The sequence below is a fragment of the Mastomys coucha genome, unplaced genomic scaffold (genome assembly GCF_008632895.1).
Source record: "Mastomys coucha isolate ucsf_1 unplaced genomic scaffold, UCSF_Mcou_1 pScaffold8, whole genome shotgun sequence".
NCBI classification, from domain to species: Eukaryota; Metazoa; Chordata; class Mammalia; order Rodentia; family Muridae; genus Mastomys; species Mastomys coucha.
Genome location: NW_022196914.1, coordinates 54,306,786 through 54,326,284, shown reverse-complemented (window position 1 = coordinate 54,326,284; position 19,499 = coordinate 54,306,786). Strand labels below are relative to the sequence as shown.

Sequence of the window (19,499 nt, the reverse complement as noted above, 5' to 3'; positions counted from 1 at the left end):
ATTGTCTTAGTTAGGGTTTCTATTGCTGTGATAAAACACCATGACAAAAAAGCAAGTTGGGGAGGAAAAAATGGGTTTGTCTTATATTTTCCTATTGCTGTTCATCACTGAAGGAAGTCAGGACAGACACTCAAACAGGGCAGAAACCTGGAGGCAGGAGCTGATGCAGAGGCCTTGGGGATGCTGCTTACTGGCTTGCTCCTCCTGGCTTACTTAGCCTACTTTCCTATAGAATTCAGGACCATATGCCCAGGGATGGCAATACCCACAGTGAGGTGGACCCTTCCCCATCAATCATTAATAAAGAAAATGCCTTCAGGTAGATCTTGTGGAGGTATCTTCTCAATTGAGTGTCCCTCTTTTCAGATAACTCTGTTGTGTGTCAAGTTGATATAAGACTAGCCAGCACAGACATCAGGAAAATAGGACAAAGAACTATGTATCTGAGTCAAACTTCAAAATCATTCTGCTGACTGACCTGAATTGTGTTTTGGCCAGACACACCCAATTACACTAGTATTGAAAAAACATACCGGCATTTGGATAATCAGAAAGACAATGTACATTGCTATAGAGACAACTTAAATAAGAATTTGGGGGAAGGATTTATAAACCCTTTAGAAATCAGTTATGAGATTTAAGGTCTTGTATGTGGTGCTAAGGGTTGAATTTAGGAGTCCTGTACATGTTAGGCAAGTGCTCTACTACTGAGCCAAAGTCTCAGCCAGCACTGAAATTTGAAGTCTTATGTCTTCAATAGAATATGTATTTAAATATATTCAATTAGAAGGCTTAATCTTCAAATTAGGGATTGTCAAATCTGGGATATGGCTTTATTCACATTGTGGTCAGAGAACTAGCCACTCAGGTGGACACTACTTAGAAATTCATCAGAAATGCTGAATTCCAGGCTGGAGAGATGGCTCAGAAGTTATGGGCATGCTCTACTTGTCCTTCCAGAGAACCTGAGTTCTATTCCCAGCACCCACATCAGGTTGCTTACACACACCAGAAAACTCCAAGTTTGTGGGGATCTGGTTGGCGTCTCTGACCTCTTTAGGCTCAGACTCTACCCCACCACCACCACATGTACAATCTTTAATGAAAAAAAAAAGAAATGCTGAATTTTGATCCAATGTTAATCAACTAAAGCAGGAAATTTGGTTGTACATTCAAAAGTGAGCAGTATTGGTAGAAGAGCTGAGTGGTAGACCAGATGTCTAGAATGCAGGAATTACTACTTGACAGTCATGGGCAAGTTCTTAGAAGCTGCAAGAGCAGTTAGTGCAGTTCACAGCTTGCTCTTTTCTTTTTGAACAACAGCCTAATTTCTTACATGACCTTCACACCGTTACCTTACTGAGTCAGCATCTGCCCACTACTGAAAGGCACTATACCACAGATACCGTATGTGATTTTCCTGAAATGGAACAAGTGCCAAGGTTATTATATTTATTGGGCTAAGACAGGCTGGAAAGAGGGTGATTGGTGTGGATTCCTGAAGCACAGTGAAATAATTTAGTACATTTTGACAGACACTATTAGAACTTTAAGGAGTGTATGTTCCTTTACTTGCTCACTTCTATTTCTAGAACCAGAAAGAAACATGGGCAATATAAATTCTCAGGGGTGTTCAAAAGTAGGTCCAAAGCCAGGAATACATGATGCATGGCAGTTAAGGGAATTTAAACTCAACCCCCATTGGTTTCTAATTCATCTCAATCATTAAAACTTGATGAAGTGCCGTTGAGTTATCTGAAGGAAAGCAGATAGTGCATAGTGAAAAAGCTGATGTCATCCTTGGACCTGTCAAACCATGCACAGTTGGGAAAGTGATTTGTTTTAAAGGGAAAATGTACAATCATGCAAAGTATAGTTCTTAGATTTGCTTACACTCCCTCCCAAGAGTCTGGTGATTTATATGCATTGCTTTCCTTTCTTTTCTAATTTTGTGCTCATTGTCAATATTTTCATTTCAAAAGAATGTGCATTTATTTGAGCTCAAAGGCAGGGAAAACGCTGCTCTTTATTATTTGTGGAGATATGTGGAAAAATTACCTCATAAATTTGAAGATACGGCTAACATTAGATAAAGGGAAGAATCTAGATTCATTTTCAATCTCTAACATTTTAAAACATAGTTATTCATAGATGTCAGTACTATATTCTAACTTGTCCAAGAAGCAACTCAGATGTAGCCCTCAATTTTTGAAAATGAAATATATTTGTATTATAAGTAAATCTTTATTCAGTCAGAAGATCATAAGGAAGGCAGGGCTCAAGCTGGATTCCCTCCCTTATTATTCATTTTTCTTATGAGTATGAGGCTAGGTTTGCTAAGTACTGAGTTATTTTTGGAAGTTTTTATAAAATAATATAAACCCAAAGCCTTGAGTTGAATTTAAGTAGTCTGAGAAGTTTTAATCACCTATTTAAATCATTCTAAGTTTGGATAAGTGTTAGTCTCAAGTAAATGTACAATCAATAGAGTCCTACCCAAGCTTTCTTGTGTCTCACTTGACCAGCAATTGTTAGCTCGTTCAATTAAGTACTTTTTAAGTAATACTTTTTACATGTATATTTGTGTGTCTTTGTGTGGAATATGCATATGAGCACAGGTACCCAAAGATGCCAGAACAGGGTGTCAAGCCTGGAATTACAGATGGTTGTGAGCTGCTGGGAACCTAACTAGGATCCTCTGTAAGAGCTGTATGCACTTTTAATCACTGAGCCATCTCTCTAGTCTGGATCTCTCTCTCTCTCTCTCTCTCTCTCTCTCTCTCTCTCTCTCTCTCTCTCTCTTTTCTCTCTCTCTCATTTTTAATGTCTACAACAACTTTTTGTTGTGTCTAGATGTTAGCTGCTTGGGTATATATGTGAGTATGAGAAATGAGAATGTCTGCCCTCAGGACACATGGTTTAAAAGTCTGTGGGAATGTACAGAAGACCATGAAATGAAGCCTTTGTAAGCTAAGATCTATTTCTCCCCTCAAGTTGTTTATGGTAAGCTCTCTGTCACAAAAAAAGAAAAAAAGGAAAGAAAAAAAAAAGCTGACTGGTAAGGCAGTTTACAGAGATAAGGTATCCATATTATTTTTAAGTAAAAACTATTCAACTATACTCACTGATTAAATAATTCTATGAAGCATACAAAAGTGTGCCAAAATATGAAAACACCCCTAACTGAAAGAAGATGAACATGTAATTTAGAGGTAGAGGAACAGCATAAGCAAGAGTTATTCACTACAGAGGAGCATAAGCAGACAGTATCAACTCTGTTGTGTCTTCCTACGCATGCCTGGCTGGCTAGGCACTTACTGGGCACCCCAGTCCAATCTCAAACTCTTAACAACACAACATCAGCTTCCTGCTAGGAGAACAGGCATGTGCTACCACACTTGGCTTCATTTGCAAGTTTGAAAGTTTGAAAACACATTTTACAAGAACTCACAGGTCTGACAAGAGGTAAAAAGTATTTAAAATGATAATAATAATGCTTATGAATGAATTATAAAATACATTAGTACCCTTTAGATAGTAGCTATTCTACAGAGGAGAGGTGATGGCTCATGGTGGTTCTGGTTTGCATGTCTCTCAAGATTAGAGATGCCAAGTGGTTCTTAGCAGTGGCCATGCTCTTTCTGTGGCCATTTGTACGTATACCTTCAAGGAGCAAATTCTGTTCAAGATCTTTGTCTATTATTTTTTTATTTTTTTATTTTTTTTAACCAATGGGCTGATTTCTTGCTATGGAGGTATAGGTGTTCTTGTGAATTTTGCAGAGTAACTTCATGATTCTTGATTGACAAATATCTGCAGCATTTTCAATACTTTATGTCCAACTTATATCTATGTAAATACAAATCAGGAAGAAGGTCCTGAAGTCTGAGGTGCAGGGTCAACTGTCTGCCAGGTACCTGAACAGTGCTGTCATCTCTCCTACACTCTGGTTAGAACCAGAATCTACTGCACAGTGAACTCCCGTCTTTCTACAACTCCAAGCCTTCATCTATCTCTTCTGTGGCTCTGGGGCCTCAGGCAGGAGTGTAGGGCTCGGCCTAGATGGTGGAAACAAATTTCCAGGCCTCTTCCAGAAATGTGAGTAGCCCTCGGACTCTTTCACTTCTACCATTTCTCCTTGGACAGGCAACCCTTCAAGGCTTCAGACCAAAGTGGACACAGCAGGCTCTGGGCCTGAGCTCTTGCAATGCTCTAGAACCTGCACCCATTGTCTACTGGCCCAGTTCTCTAGGACCTTCCTGGCTGTTCTGCACCTTCCCCACCCTCTCCTGCTCTGCTACATACTCCTGGGCCTGGAGGCCTCAGGTGGCCCTGTGCCTGGTGGAGTATGCTTTGGTGGTCAGGCAGTGGGGGGCATTTGGTACAGAAGTGGAAACGGGATGAGTCCAAGACCTAGTTTGCATCTTCTTTTGGCTCATGTGGAACCTCTTCCATACAGATATGCAATGCATGTATCTTACGCCTAACCACACCTTGGACAGCTGGTCTCAGGACCATTCATATCCAAAGACGGTCTGGCTGAAATATATGAAAACTTTCCGTTGTGTAGTCTCTTCCCACAAGCAGCAAAAGGCAGCTTTGTCTCAGTGCTCACCCGGTACCTTAGGAAGCATCTTAGCCCATCAAAGGTGGGAAGGAGACGGGCTGCAGAGAGGCCAAAGCATGAGCAGCAAGTGCTTAACAGTGAGACAACTGCTCCTTGCACATTAGCAGTGGCCATGTTCAACCTATGTGTCGTGTACCTTGTTCTTCTGATGCAGCCACTTTCCTGTGACTACTGTGGAGCCAGCCTGACAGACTAGTGTAGGCCAAGAGGAAGGTTAGCACGCCGTGTGATACACAGAGCAAGGGGTAGTAACACGCTCTGGAAGGAACGGCTAGGCATCGACCCCAATGTTTAATGAGACAGTCTCAACCTATCACTGGCTCCATGGATGTACATACATCCTTGGTTTTCTCTGAGTCCTGATAGTTTCCTTTGTAAAGAAAAGGAACTGGTAACTCATTCTGGAGTTGCCATTGTATGTTCAACTATGGCTTGGAGTCTCTGCCTTATGCCTCTGCTCCTCCTGATTGAGGGAGGCCCAGCCAGGGTACCCTCCTTGTTGAGGAACTGAAGAACTTCAGCATTCCTATCTGCGTGCTTCTGGAGCACTTAAACCAACGTTTGATCGGCTCACTAGCAAAGGGGCTGCCTGACTTCCCCTGGTTCAGGGGCCACCAATTGCAGATCAAGGTAGTCTGCCTCCAATGATGCAGACTAACTTCATGTTTCTACAGCACTGAGCTTTTAGTCAGATTGGAAGTGCTGAAGTAACTGCTTTACCGCTTAGTGTGTGCTCAGGAGATTTCAATCTGCAGTGGAAGCAATTCCATCATTAGGGTCTTTTCCACGAATGACAGCAACAGCACCCTCAGGGCACTCTTGCTTACTCTGTCCCTGGTCTTCAAATATTACTAGATAGACTGGGCGGATGGGCTCCCGAGTCTGGGGTGAGGTGTCTATGTGTGGTTGGGTAGGATGGGATACTTCTGGGGCTCACCTCCCAGCCAGGTCTGCCTGCACGTAAGCTTGTAGGGAAACGATTTGTGGACCATTACCCTGGCTGATGGCCTGTCTGCTTGGCACTGAATGCTCAACTCAGCTCTGCTTCCAGATGAGCAGGTCCTTTGTACCTAGTGGTGATTCACACATAGCCAACGAAGTTTCTATAAAACATCTTCACAAGGAAGCCACATAGTTAAAAAAAGGCCTAAAATCCTAGTAAATCTGCCTTAATTGGGTCATTTCAAAAAAAAAAAAACTGAAAATAAGGTGATGTGCATGTTTGTGGATATGGGTGAATGTGTGGGTGGGTCAGAATGTGTATGTGGGTGTGTATAAATGACACATAAGAGGGGAAAACCCATTCACAGAACAAGAGAAACTTCTTGCAAATCACATAGGTGGTAAACAGTTAACAGTTAAAGGAACTTCAAAATCTATAGAATTAGAAACCCATATCAGGGGCTGGAGAGATGGCTCAGTGGTTAAGAGTACAGGCTGCTCTTCTATAGGACCTGAGTCCAGTTCCCAGCATGTATATGGTAGCTGATGACTATCCATAACTCCAGTTCCAGGCAATCTAACACCTTCACAGACATACATACAGGCAAAATACCAATGTACATAAAATAAAAAGAAATAAATTAAAAAGGAACCCATATGACTCACCAGAAAAACCATACCTAATCCATCTCATTAAAAAGTAGGTGAAAGGCCCAAAAAGACACTTCTCCCAAGAATGGTGGTGGCTGTGGGCTGGTGGGGGGCAAGCATGCAGGTACAGTGTGGCCTGCCACACAGGGCAATTAGGTCCTTGGGGCCTCAGCGCCCTGCTGTTCCATGCATGCCCAGAGCTTACAATGTTGCATTGAGTGTTTCCAGATCTGTTCAGGGAGCAGACCTTGAGTGAGTGTTCTTGCTATAACTGGAAATGTTTAGGGGAGAGCAGAAGTTAATAGAGAACCAGGACAGTGCAATGGACCAGCAAAGCTTGAACAATTTCCTCTGAGCAGTTAATAGAACAGGCCAGTCTTGAGGTATTACTCATGGAAAGCAAAAGCACAAAGGTGAGCATCCTGAGCAGGTGGTGGTAGTGGCCACATTAGGGATGTGAGAAATCACTGTATCTGAGGGTTACTAAAGGTCGGAGCCAGCAGTTTCCCGTGGCTTAGCACTTTGAATTTATTATTTTTTGAGACCCTTTCTCACTGTGTCCACGCAGTCCTCGAACTTGCACTGTAGTTGAGGAAAGACCCTGAACTTTCGATCTTCCTGCCTCTACCTCCTAAGTACTGTGCTAAGAGGTGTACCCCTCCACACCAGGCTTATGCAGTGCTGGAGATCAAGTCGGCTGCTTCATGCATGCCAGGCAAATACGCTACCAACTGAGCACTGAGCTGCATGCCCAGTCCTACACTGTGAAAAAGTATTGAAAAAAAAATACTAGTTTTTGAAAGGCATTGTTGTTATTGTTGCTGTTGGTGTTGTTCTGTTGTGTGGTATTGTCTTCAAGAGTGGGTCTTTACTGTGGAACCCAGGACTGCTGGGGACTCATGCCTGCTGCCTCTGCATGCTGAAGTGACAGGTTTGTCTCACTCACTATGCCTGGTTTATATGATGCTGTGATTTGAACCCAGACTTCACAGGAAACCCTGTCTGGAGACAACAAAAGCCCACAACAAACTTCATAGGGAACAGTGTAAAGTCTGCACATTTTCTCCCTGAGACTGGGACAGAGCTAAGTGTACACTGTGAAACACAGGGAAACACAGGGAAAGGCATAAAAATGAAAAGACCGAAACAAATTACATCATCAAAGACAGTTCTCTCCCAGGCACACAAATGATTGAACTGGCTTGACAAGACACTGATCGGATACAAAACCAAGCATCTGCTAAATGTGTAAAACTCCACTGCAGGACTGGGGTTAGGTCAGGAGTGCTCGGCCGTGCAACATTAGCAACCCCTAGAAAAAAAGTAAAAAATCAAACTTACTGTGTACCTCCAGCTAGCTAACAAAATTCAGAAATAAAAAGGAAGCCCTGACACCAGAAATAAAAACACAAAGTACCTAAAAAATAATGAACACACTTGGAGGGGGCCCTCAGACCGGGAGGAATGAATGGAAAAATACTTTGTTCATCCAGAGGACAATCTGCCACTGCTGGAAAGGCCCAGTCTTGCTATTGCTGTTTTCTATCTGCAAATCTCCTTTGATTTCATTCTCTATACCTAGGAGCCAAGAATAAATGATTAAGCATTTATAAACAGTACAAATACTGTTATAAGCAGCCAAGTACAATGATTAAACCTTTGTCAAACTAGTATATTGGTGAATGCTTAAATGTGAGGTGAGATTGTACAAAATGAAAATTAAAAATTTTACATTTACCATGCACCTTTTAAAAAGCCATTTATTTACTATTTATTTCCTATTTAATGTGTGTGTGTACACACCTGCTATGAGGACCACAGGAGTCCCACGCACACAGCTGATGAATACGCATGCCCAGCTCCCTTTCTCCTTTTCATTCAGTTCAGGATTCCAGCCCATAAGATAATACTCCCCACACTGTGGTGGGCAGGGGAGAGCCCTCCCACCTCCATTATCTTCTAGGTAATCCCTTCCAGATATGGGAAGAGGCGTGTCTCCTCAGTGTTTCTAGAGTTCAGTGTTACAAGTTGACAAACAGTGGCAATCATCATGGTATCCGTAACCATATTTTTGTGAGAAAATACCCTAAAAAATGCAGGATTCGGGCCATGGAAGGAAAGCATTTTATTCTGTTGAAGTGGTAGGGTCATTTCATATGATACAACCTTATGTAATCATTCATAAAATTGTTATAAAAGAATTCTTTAAATTAATGCCCATAGAGGCTTGTATTAAAAATTAACTTCAAGCTGAACAGTGGTGGCACGTGCCTTTAATCCCAGCACTTGGGAGGCAGAGGCAGGTGGATTTGTGAGTTCGAGGCCAGCCTGGTCTACAGAGTGAGTTCCAGGACAGCCAGGGCTACACAGAGAAACCCTGCCTCTAAAAATCAAAACAAAACAAAACAAAACAAAAATTAAAAAAAATAAAAAATTAACTTTAAGCCAGGGAGTGGTGGCATATGCCTTTAATCCCAGCACTTGGGAGGCAGAGGGGCAGAGGGGCAGAGGGGCAGAGGGGCAGAGGTAGAGGCAGATGGATTTCTGAGTTCGAGGCCAGCCTGGTCTACAGAGTGAGTACCAGGACAGCCAGGACTATACAGAGAAACCCTCCATCCAAAAAACAAACAAACAAACAAAAAACCCAAACCCAAACCAAAACAAAAAAAAAGACACCCCCCCCCCAAAAAAAAGAAAAGAAAATAACAAATCTGCAAGTGGAGCTTCATGAGGTCATTTGTCCCATTATAGATGGTTGTGAGCCACCATTTGGTTGCTGGGAATTGAACTTAGGAAGTTCAGTCTGGAACTTCCTAAAAGAGCAGTCAGTGCTCTTAACTGCTGAGCCATCTCTCCAGCCCTCCTCTGTGTTTCAATCCTCACCCCCAGGCCCTCCCCCCCCACCGACTTTCACGGATATTTTGTGTAAGAGCAATCAGGTAGCTCCTGGACTAAGTCCTACCTGCTGAGGCTGGCACAATCTTACAGGCTTTCTCTCTGCCCTGAGCAGGCTTGCTTGTACCTACACTTCCTGTGGTGATCCCTTCTCCACCAGCAACACCCCCCCCACCCCAGAAGAGCAGGCTGTTCTCTCAGCAGGCAGCCTTTGGGAGCGGCCCTCCTGCATTCACAGCAATGCTGTCAGACTCCATGGAAACTACCAATTAGTCAAATGTAGCTTGTAATATCTCACCACAGTTGCCTTTGTCTGTTATTTGAATTTATTTAAGCTTGTACCTTATTATTTCCTCTAGCTAGCTTCTACGCTACTCCATGTTTTTCATAAATCCAGGGCATCAGAGGAAGTAACAGAATAATGTCTCTCATCCCTGGGCACCAAGGAGCTCCTTCTCCTAATTTCCCCAGTGCCTGTGAATATGTTTGCCTACAAAGCAAGGAGGAAATCAAGGTATAGATAGAATAGACTGCTGAGCAACTGGCCCCCAAATAGGGAGGGAGGGAGGCTGGCTCTCCATGTGGTTCTCATGCTATCCTGAGAGTCATGACAAGAGGGACATGGCAGAGGGGGTGAGACTGGGAACAGGGTTGGAGGCATGTAGCATGAGAAGAGCTCAATCCCCAGAGACAGACTAGAGGGACACACCTCCCCTTGGACCACTGGCACAGAGGTGAAGCATTGTCAGAGCACCTTTCAATTCTGTCCAACCACTGTTCCTGTTAATAAGAAGTCACTCTAAGTATCTCATCTGATGTTTCTTTTCCTGTTCTATTCTATTTGTCTATTGGACAAATGTGTGCAGCGTGCTTCCTGACTGCATGCCTTCCCCGCCATGATGGGCTGTATTCCCTCTGGAACTAGAAGCCATCATAGACTTTCTCTTCCTTAACTTGCCTTTCAACAGGGTGTTTTATCTCAGCCACAGAAAAGCTTAATGCCACAGTTTAAACATCTTGTTATACCAGAATTAAAGAAAAGTAATCAAAACAATGAGTTGGAAATGGGAGAGTCTGCCGCCATTGTCACTGAGGTGCAAGCAGCTGAGTGTAAATGACTGCGCTGGCTGATTTAAGTGTGTTTCCTGAGGGTTCACACGCTGAAAGCTTGAGTCTCAGTAAGGTGAGGTTGGGAGGCCATGCAACCGTTAGGAGGTAGAGCTTAGTGCAAGATCATTCAGCCTCAGTTGGCCAGGGTTGCCCTCTTTGGATTGTCAGTAAAGACATGCTTGGCCGTCCCCTCCTCTCTCTGGCTTCCAGGATCACTACCTGGTCACTGCCTCACACATGCACTCCTAGATGCCACCCACCCCATGACACAGTCAGTGGGGATCTCACCAGGGCTGAGCAGATGTCAGTGCCAGGCTTAAATCTTCACAACTATAAGCCAAGTGTCCATGCCTCCTTTAGCCCCAGCTGCTCCCATTACCCAAAACACCCAGGTATTTTGCTATAGAAATGGAATGCAACGAGGTTAAAGAAGAGTTTATATTGTTGTTCAGAAGGGAATGTGGTAAAGCATCTGGCCCTTGGTCAAATGGCCTAACTCCCAGAGACGTGGCTAGCCCCAACTTTTCCATCAGCCTCTGTCCTCTGACACCAATTACCCACATTTCTCCAAACATAAAACTGGGTCCATGGGATTTGTTAGCCTTGTGAAGCCAAGATCCATGGTGAGGATTAATTAGCATTTTTAAAGTGCTGTGGTTTTGGTTTGGTTTCTGTGTTTTCTCAGGAGGAAAGCCAGGTCATGATGGAGAGTTAACTACAGGTTTGATGGATGTCACTGAGATGTGCTGTGTGGAACACGTGAGGCAGGACAAGCAGCTGTGGGGCTGCTCAAGGCATCAAGAAAGCCACTCTTCCAAACAAGCAGCAGAGGTCCCCAGAGTCGGGGAGGAAGCCTGCCAACCACTGGGAACTCAAGCGGAGAAAAATAACATGTTCCTGGGCTCTGTGAGAGAGGGCACAGAGCAACCTCCAGCAAGAGAAGTGTGACGAACTGCAGATGAGAAATACTGCAAGCATGCATCCTGTGAGAATGAGGATGAGCTGTGAAACAAGCCCCCTGAAGATCTTGTTTCCTGACAGCCGAGAAGTCTAGATACACACTGCCAGGAACAGTGACACATTTGTGCGGACAGTGTGATCACAGAGCCTTGGGTAGCTTTCCAAACTCAACCTCAACACATTATTTTTGACTATGGAAGTGACGTGTGCTCATCCCTAGAACTTACGACTGTAGAGGGGCTGGTGAGTTGGTTCAGTGGCTAAGAGCACTGGCTGCTCTTCCAGAGGTCCTGAGTTCATCAACTACATAGGGGGTCACAACTATCTATAAGGGCATTTGTTGTACTCTTCTAGCATGCAGCAGAGCACATACACATTAAATGGATGAATGAATGAATGGAAACATCTTTAAGCAATACATGCAGTAGACACTGCAGCTTCCCTCCCATCCTGGCAGCCACAGTGTAACTGGTATTTACAGCAGACAGATCTATTTACAGGACAGTGCTGTAGCTGTCCTCAATTTATTGGTGACAAAACAGATGAGTGAGTGGAAGAAGTCAACTCAGGTTCAAGGCTCTCAAGAATTGAGTCAAAGTTGCTTTTCAAACCCAAGTCCAGATTTCTACATCTTGCAGGAACTGGTACTGCCCAACACTCTCCCTATTGTACCTTCAGTGTAATGGGTAGCATGTTCAGGGTCCGCACTGCCGTCAGAAGCCATCACCATCCAGAGTCAGATGACATGTGAAGCCAGCAAGGCTGGTGTCACCATGAGAGCTGTCCTCCCAGCCTCACTTAAACAGACCACACCCCTTATGTACATAAACAGACCATACCCCATATGTACATAAACAGACCATACCCCATATGTACATAAACAGACCACACTCCACTCGTACATAAGCTTAGTGCATCCCAACATGCCATCGTTGAGGTGAGGCTACAGTTGCTGAAGTAGCCCTTTCCCCATCATACCAGTGAGGAACAGGAAATGAGAGAAGACTGGAATCCGGATGGCTGGAAATGTGTGAGCAGAGGAGCCCTGAGTTCTAGCTCCATTGTTTAACAGCTCCGAGGGACCTAAAACCTCAATTTCTCCATCTAGGTTAGAAAAAGTGGGGGACAGCCTGCCTCTCCAGGTGCCTCCAGAACTTTGTCCATCTATGTAATAATGCACACTACGTGAGCTGGTAGAGTCTACCACACCTAACGCGCTCTGCAGGAAAAGTGGGGGACAACCTGACTCTCTAGGTGCCTCCAGAACTTTGTCTGTCTATGTAATGCACAATACGTGAGCTGGTAGAGTCTACCACACCTAACGTGCTCTGCAGGAAGATGGATAGTCTCCTTAGCTAATCAGAATGGGTGGAATCACCCTGGTCCATGCTAGGGTTGTTCTAACTGAAGTGAGTTGATGGCAATACACTCACCTACCAGTGTGCACCCCGTCACACACTCAGGCATTGAGCAAGCCATACAGGTGATGTCTGATCTACTCGGAGCATATGTCTCTGGATGGGAAGCAGGTCAGCCTGATTAGGGTAACATGTGGGCATGCTCTGATCCATTAAACAGAACAAAAACAAGGTCTCAGCCAGGCAGTGGTGGCCCATGCCTTTAATCCCAGCACTTGGGAGACAGAGGCAGGTGGATTTCTGAGTTCGAGGCCAGCCTGGTCTACAGAGTGAGTAGGACAGCCAGGGCTACACAGAGAAACCCTGCCTCAAAAAAAAACCACAAAAGAAAAAAACAAAAACAAAAAACAAACAAACAAACAAAAAAACCCCACGGTCTCTCAGAAGCCCCACAGACACTAAGGGGCTGGAACTCTGGAGCTATCAGCAGAACACCATGAATCTGAAATGCCCCGGCAGGCTCTTATTAAATGCTTGTTCCAGCCATGAACAGCTCCTCAATCTGTCCCTGTCTCTTCCCTGATGGAAACCTGTCTGAAATACATCTCCTTCCTTGACTTGTTTCCAGCAGATGATATGGTCACCACGACACTAAAAGAACCAACACAGAAAACTGGCCATCAGAGAAAGAGAGTCAGCTACTGCTATGACAACACCTGATAAAAACAACTAAAGGGGTTAAAAGATTTTTGGTTTGGTCCACAGTAGTTTGCCTGCCTAGTCTGGCCTCACAGTCTCAGAGGCAGGTGGGGGAGGGGCTGCTTATATGGTGGCATGAAGAAAGCTGAGAGGGAGCCGCAGCCACGCACAGGGTGGTTTCTAACTTTTAAAGGCATGGTCATAGTGACCTTCTGCCAGCCAGGTCATTTTATATTCAAATCAGGACACATTTGAGACGCGGGATGAGTCTTACACCTCAGGCAGATGTGGCAACTGTACCAGAGAAAATGCCCATGTGAGAGAGGAAAGGGAGCCCCGTTCCCACTGTTGTCGCTAGCAGAAGTCACATGTCATTGTGATGTCCAAACACAGGAGGCCTTCGACACGAGGTTGGTTGTAACAGCCCTACACAGAGCTCCTCAGAGTGGGCCTTCCATGGCAGGTACTGTGCTAACTTCTGTTAGGGCCCTCTACTTGTAATTGAGCTCCTGCCAGCATAACTGGTTGTGTGTGTGTGTGTGTGTGTGTGTGTGTGTGTGTGTCTGTGTGTGTGTTTGTCTGTGTGTGTGTGAAGTACATACGCATATATCATACAACTGGATTATTCTGGAGTTCAGGTGATCACTGCTGACATCCAAGGTGAGGCGTGGCCTCAGTTTAAGGGCACTACACCCCAGAGCAGCCAAGATCAGTCTAGCAATTACAAACCGAGTTAGCACAGTGGTTCTTCCGTGATCTGAATGGTGCTGGGAAACATGGAGTCTGGCAAGGGAGAGCCCTCAGATCCATGAAAGCTAAATTCAGATCCAGCACCACAGCTGTTTCCCCAACTCGTCTGACACCTCCAGACTTTCCCATAACTCGGTCTGAGCAGTGCCATTGCTCCCCCTAGTCTCTCACTGGTTATGTCTACTGCTCACTCCTAGGGAAAGACACTGAGTCTAGGTCACCTCACTAGAAAGATAGTCGTAAGATGTGAGAGGCTAGGCTTTGTATGTGGTCTGCCCTCCTCCATGTGGTCTCCATGTGGTCTGTCCTTGGTCCTGTCCTGAGCCGAGGCATGGAGAGCAGGAGTGCTGGACACTTATCTGCTCTCAGTGGGCACCCTGTCTGGAAGCTGTATGTGACTGTAAATGGAGTTCCAGGTAGACATTGATCTCTTCTGATGGACAGCTTTGGAATCATACCTCTGGATGTGCATCTGGTCAGATTCACTCCCCAATTTCAGCCCACCTTCAAAATAGTGAATGAGCATGGAATGTCAACCGGACAGAGATTAGCAACCTTGGAGACCACTGAGAATAGACCTCTTTCCCTTGGTTGGCTTCGGACCCCATCTGTTCTCCTGCTAACACTAGAAAGGAAAATGGTACAACTGCCTCTCTCCTCAGGCCTTCTAGTCAGAAGGATGGAATACTTCTCACTGGCCCTGAGTGGAGACCTAACATTCTGATGCTGTCCAGAGATTAGAACATTATGGACTATGTTGTCTTTTCCCTTAAGAGTTAATCCAGTTGGGCCTGTCAATCACATGGCCAGCATCTACTCCCCAAGAAAGCTGATGCATCTAATGACATACTAAGGAGATGGTAGGAGTAATTATCCCCTTAATGAGATGATGTGCTTATACTTCCCCCAGAGCCCCTCCCCTGATGCAGGTGTTTGCACATATTCATTGCTAAGCTTGCCTGCTTTTTTGAGTTCTAAACTCAAAAAGTATAATTTTCCCTTCTTTTTCTGTGCCTTTTTTTCAAAAGTCCAGGCATGTTTTCCCTGTCTAAGCATGCGTTCCCTAGCATTCTGCTTTCTCCCCCTCCCTCTGAAGTCCCACACCCTACTCTTCCATGCGGATGCTTGCCAACCTCTGCTTTCCAACATGCCAGCTTTTGCAGACCCTAACTCAGAGGCCATGGCTTTGCCTCTCTGTTTTGCTCTATCTACCTCCATCTAGCAGCCGCTAAAACTTACAGCTAGAGTGTCCTGTTGTTTTTCTTTCAAATTCTAGTAAAAGGGTCCCTGAGATTCAGTCTGAGTCTGCTTTTATTAATGAGACTAAGAGCCTAAGGAGAGGGAACCCCAGTTTTCCTGGTAACAAAGGTGCCCTGGATAGTCCCTCTACTCTGAAGATGGGGTGGAAGGAGTAAGTGATAAATCTAAGAGCCAGCTTCTGAGAGAATGTGGGGGTTCATAAAAGGCAGAGCTCTCTGAGAAATACTCAGTGCCTGTTCATATCACTCATGTGAGGTGACATTGGTAAAGGAAGAGACCATGTACGGGACAGGGCTCAGAGAGGCGAACAGGATGTAGCAAGAACAAAACTACCTATTAATACAAACTAGCCTGTTGTTTACAAAGCTTCTAAGGGTTTCATTTCTGTTCATTCTCTTGTGACTGTGCCTATGGCAACATTACTGCTCATTAACACGTGTATCCCAGCGGAGTTAACTAAGCTAATCCTTGACTATGCTCCCCTAAATTTGATGGTCAGTCTGGGAGACACTAGACTTGGGAGCCAACTGTGTCGGCTCTAAGTTACTATTTCCTTACAACTGGATTGACTTTTTCCCTACCAAACAACAACAACAACAACAACAACAACAAAAAACCAACAACAACAACAACAAAAATAACTGCATTGGAAAGAAAGTAGACTTGCGTTTTCATGGTAAAAAGCAGCAGGCCCTAAAGACAGTACTTTTTTTTTTCTTTTTCTTTTTTTTTTTCTGATTTTTGCCTCACAGCAGCCTGAAGTGACTCAGACAGAGCAGAAAAAAATCTGCAGTATTGTTCTGTGTAAGGAGGATGTGGGCATGAAGTTCCCTGTAGACACAGACAACAGAGACCACTTCACTCATGTGAACCAGTGGGCTCTATGTTGTTTCGAGGTCCCAAGCTGTTAGGCCCCCAAATCAAGTAGGTTTCTCTATAAGAGGCACAAAGGACAACGGAGGGCAAAATGTGTCCCTGGATTAATGACCACCATGATGGAGCTTGGCACATCCACTAAACAATACACCATACTCTGTCCTGATTTCCACACTCTTGCCTATATTGTTATTTTGATAGGAGTATTTTAGGAAGGACAGCCAAAGGGCATGGAAGGTTACCATAAGAGCCCTACTCCAAACAGGGCTGCAATGGCCATGTAAGAATCTGGTTCCAGGTTGTCACTTTTCATGCCAAACTACACTATAAGTGTACAGATAAAAGGGGTTTTGTTTTTGTGCAAGGATTTAGCAGATGGAGACAGTCCACAGCCACTATATGAGAAGCACACACTGGACATCCTGGAGCAGTGTTATATGAATCATTGTAGCCTCACAGAGACTAATTACAGTCTCCGTGCAGCTGATAAACGTGTTCCCCAGGACCTTCTAGAAAGCCCTTCAAGACCAACAGCTATAATGCACGTCGCATACATAATTAAAATGTTTCCATCAGTCGTGCTTTAAGGAAGGAAAAAGAAACAGAGGTAGTATTAATAATATGTTCAACTTAACATAGTCAAAGTACTGCCATTCCAACATGTATGCATCATATGTGTAGCTATTCTTCAAGGTTGGATATGTATTTTTTTACTTAGATCTGGCATCTCAACCCATGATTAGCTACACTTCAAGTGTTCAGTGGCTACATGTAGCTATTGCTACCACAGCAGACAGTGCAAATCTAGACTACTCTGGCTCTCTCCCATGTCTAACCCCACTCTTACACTCCTATTTAAGTTCACTCCAATAGAATAAACATTTCTTGCCTGTTTCCAGGGTATTTTCCTTCTCTACCTTTAATCTATCCAGTTGGGTTTGGTGGAGGTAGTGTTTAGCTTTTTAAAACTAGTATACTAAGTATCAGCTTTCATATGGCATTTTCAAATATCCTTTGTTTTTTCTGTCCATCCCTCTCTTCCTCTATCACCTGACACCTTTCACGGTCCTCTTTCCCCTTTATAACCCTCCTTTCCCTTTCACAGTCCTTCTTTCCCCTCTCATGTTCCTCTTTCCAGTTTTATACCCTAAACTCACACTCACACATATTCATATTTAAACATTAAAAGCTAGGATCTGCATATGAAAGAGAACATGCCATCATATGACTCTGGGTTACCTTGCTTAATATAATAATTTCCAGATTCACCCATTTTCCTGGAAATTTCCTATTTTTAATTTCATCTAATCTCTCCTCCAACTGTCTACTCTGTGGTCTATAAATAATGACTAGTGAGTGCTTGTCAAGTGCTGTGCATTTGTGTTAACTGATGAGGGTCACCCAGGCCCTTCACATCAGTGGGAAATGGATGCCCAACTAGACTATGTGACTGACATTATGCAGAGGCACTAAGGGACAATAAGGAAGGGACAGCTGTTTTCCATGACTTCTGGGATGCTCTGGAAACTGCAGAGAGGCAGGAAACAGGTATTCAGAGTCTAGGGATGGTATAACCAATCATATGCTTTGAATTGACAAACAGGGCAGTAGTGTTGGGCAAGAATATGACAAGGAGAGGTGAGAGGGAGCTAGGTGACAAGTGACACAGTCAGGATAACCCTCTGAGCAGGCATGCCTAAAGAGTGGGGTCTTGTGTCACTGGTTATGTATTTTGGAAAGGACAAAGAAGTAAAGAGAGTTCACCAAGGCAGTGCAGTGTCTGGAGGGAGCTGGTGTGGACCTCACGTGAGTGCAGGCAATGTCACCACACGCCCAAGGAATGGACCAGGCTCTGGTAGGCAGTGGGTAGAATGAAGCCGAATGATTGCAGGACGGTTAGGAAGCTCACACCGTGAGATTCAGTGGATGTGCGCAGCATCTTGCCAATCCTATCAGATGCTATGGTGGCTCACACAACCTCAGAGCTGGACAGTGGCTTGTTTGATGGTGAATTCTCTGGGAAAAAGTTCTGGAACTTTCAGCTGACGTAGACAATGACATGAGATTGGCCGTGGAAAAGGGCCTCAGGGGTCTTGGGGGCTTTGCTACATACAGCCAGCAAGTGGCAGAGCCAGAATTTACTAACATCACAGAATACTGATGCCACTATGAGATTACCAGCACGCGTATCAGGAAGAAACATTTACCCTAATTGCAATTCCAGTTAGAGTTACTGTATCTACTAAAACCAAAAAGCAAACAATTAGCACAGCAGCAATGGCTGGGTACTCACATGGTAAGCCGTCAAAGAAGTCCCGATCGATGTTATGCAGCAGCTCCACTCTCGGGGATGGGCTTCCTTCACTGGAAAGTAAGTTTTAGGAAGTGTTACATTCTTCTCAAGTGGGTGTGCATTATTTTACTACTTCCTTTCCTGGTGCCTATAGAAAATAACAAATCTGCCGGCAATGGTGGCACATGCCTTTAATCCCAGCACTTAGGAGGCAAAGGCAGGCAGATCTCTGAGTTCAGGCCAGCCTGGTTTACAGAGTGAGTTCCAGGACAGCCAGGGCTACACAGAGAAACCCTGTCTTGGAAAAACAAAACAAAAAAACAAAAAACAACAACAAAAAAAAGACACCCCCCCCCCAAAAAAAGAGAAAAGAAAATAATAAATCTGCCACTGTGTGGCTAGTGGAGCTTCATGAGGTCATTTGTATCTATTATAATAATCACTGAAAACCCCACATAAAAATGTCAGCATCAAACATAGGATGACACTGTGGCTCTATTTCAATGTGACCATTCTTTATTGAAGAAGCAAAGGACTCAGGTCATCTGTAGTGACGTCATACTGACTACGTGGGAAGAAATGAAGAAAGAACGTTTTCCAGAAAGGTGACACCAAAAGTGGAGATGTAGTGGCCTCAACATCAACTATGTCGAGATCTTTACAGCTTTTTCATAGCCAAAGGGATTGCAGATCCATATTTAATTAATTAATTAGCTAATTAATTAATTAAGTCAGTGTCTCCTGTGGCCCAGGCTGACTTGGAACTAGCAAAGGCTGGCCTCTAACTCCGATCTTCCTGCAGCCACCATGCCTGGATCACACATTTAATAGAAATATGAGTTAAATACATGCCTTTAAAACTTTTTTTGAAAGCACATATAGCCATAGCCACAATCTATATTCAACAAAGAACAAATTGGTGTCATTTAGACAGGAGAGAAATTATATTACAAGTTACCATTGGGCTGTGTAACTTTGAAAGCAGAGTTTTCTAAAAACGGGGAGCATAAACACTCTGGTCAGATTGTCTCAAGCTTATAGAAACTGTGAATCAGTGTTGACCACCAGAAGACAGCTG

General features: G+C 44.2%; 1 protein-coding gene across 4 annotated transcripts in view; it reads right to left on the bottom strand.

Moving 5' to 3' along the window:
* The window catches only part of Arsb (arylsulfatase B), a 169,890-nt gene that overhangs the window by 48,459 nt on the left and 101,932 nt on the right, over positions 1 to 19,499 (bottom strand). For 3 of the 4 annotated variants that reach the window (XM_031360546.1, XM_031360547.1, XM_031360549.1), the window contains exon 6: positions 18,422 to 18,492. In XM_031360546.1, the coding sequence (XP_031216406.1) occupies positions 18,422 to 18,492 (71 nt within the window). Of the gene's footprint in view, positions 1 to 1,439; positions 7,533 to 7,637; positions 7,799 to 18,421; positions 18,493 to 19,499 lie in introns of those variants that run through there. The other variant, XM_031360548.1, reaches the window with a different exon arrangement.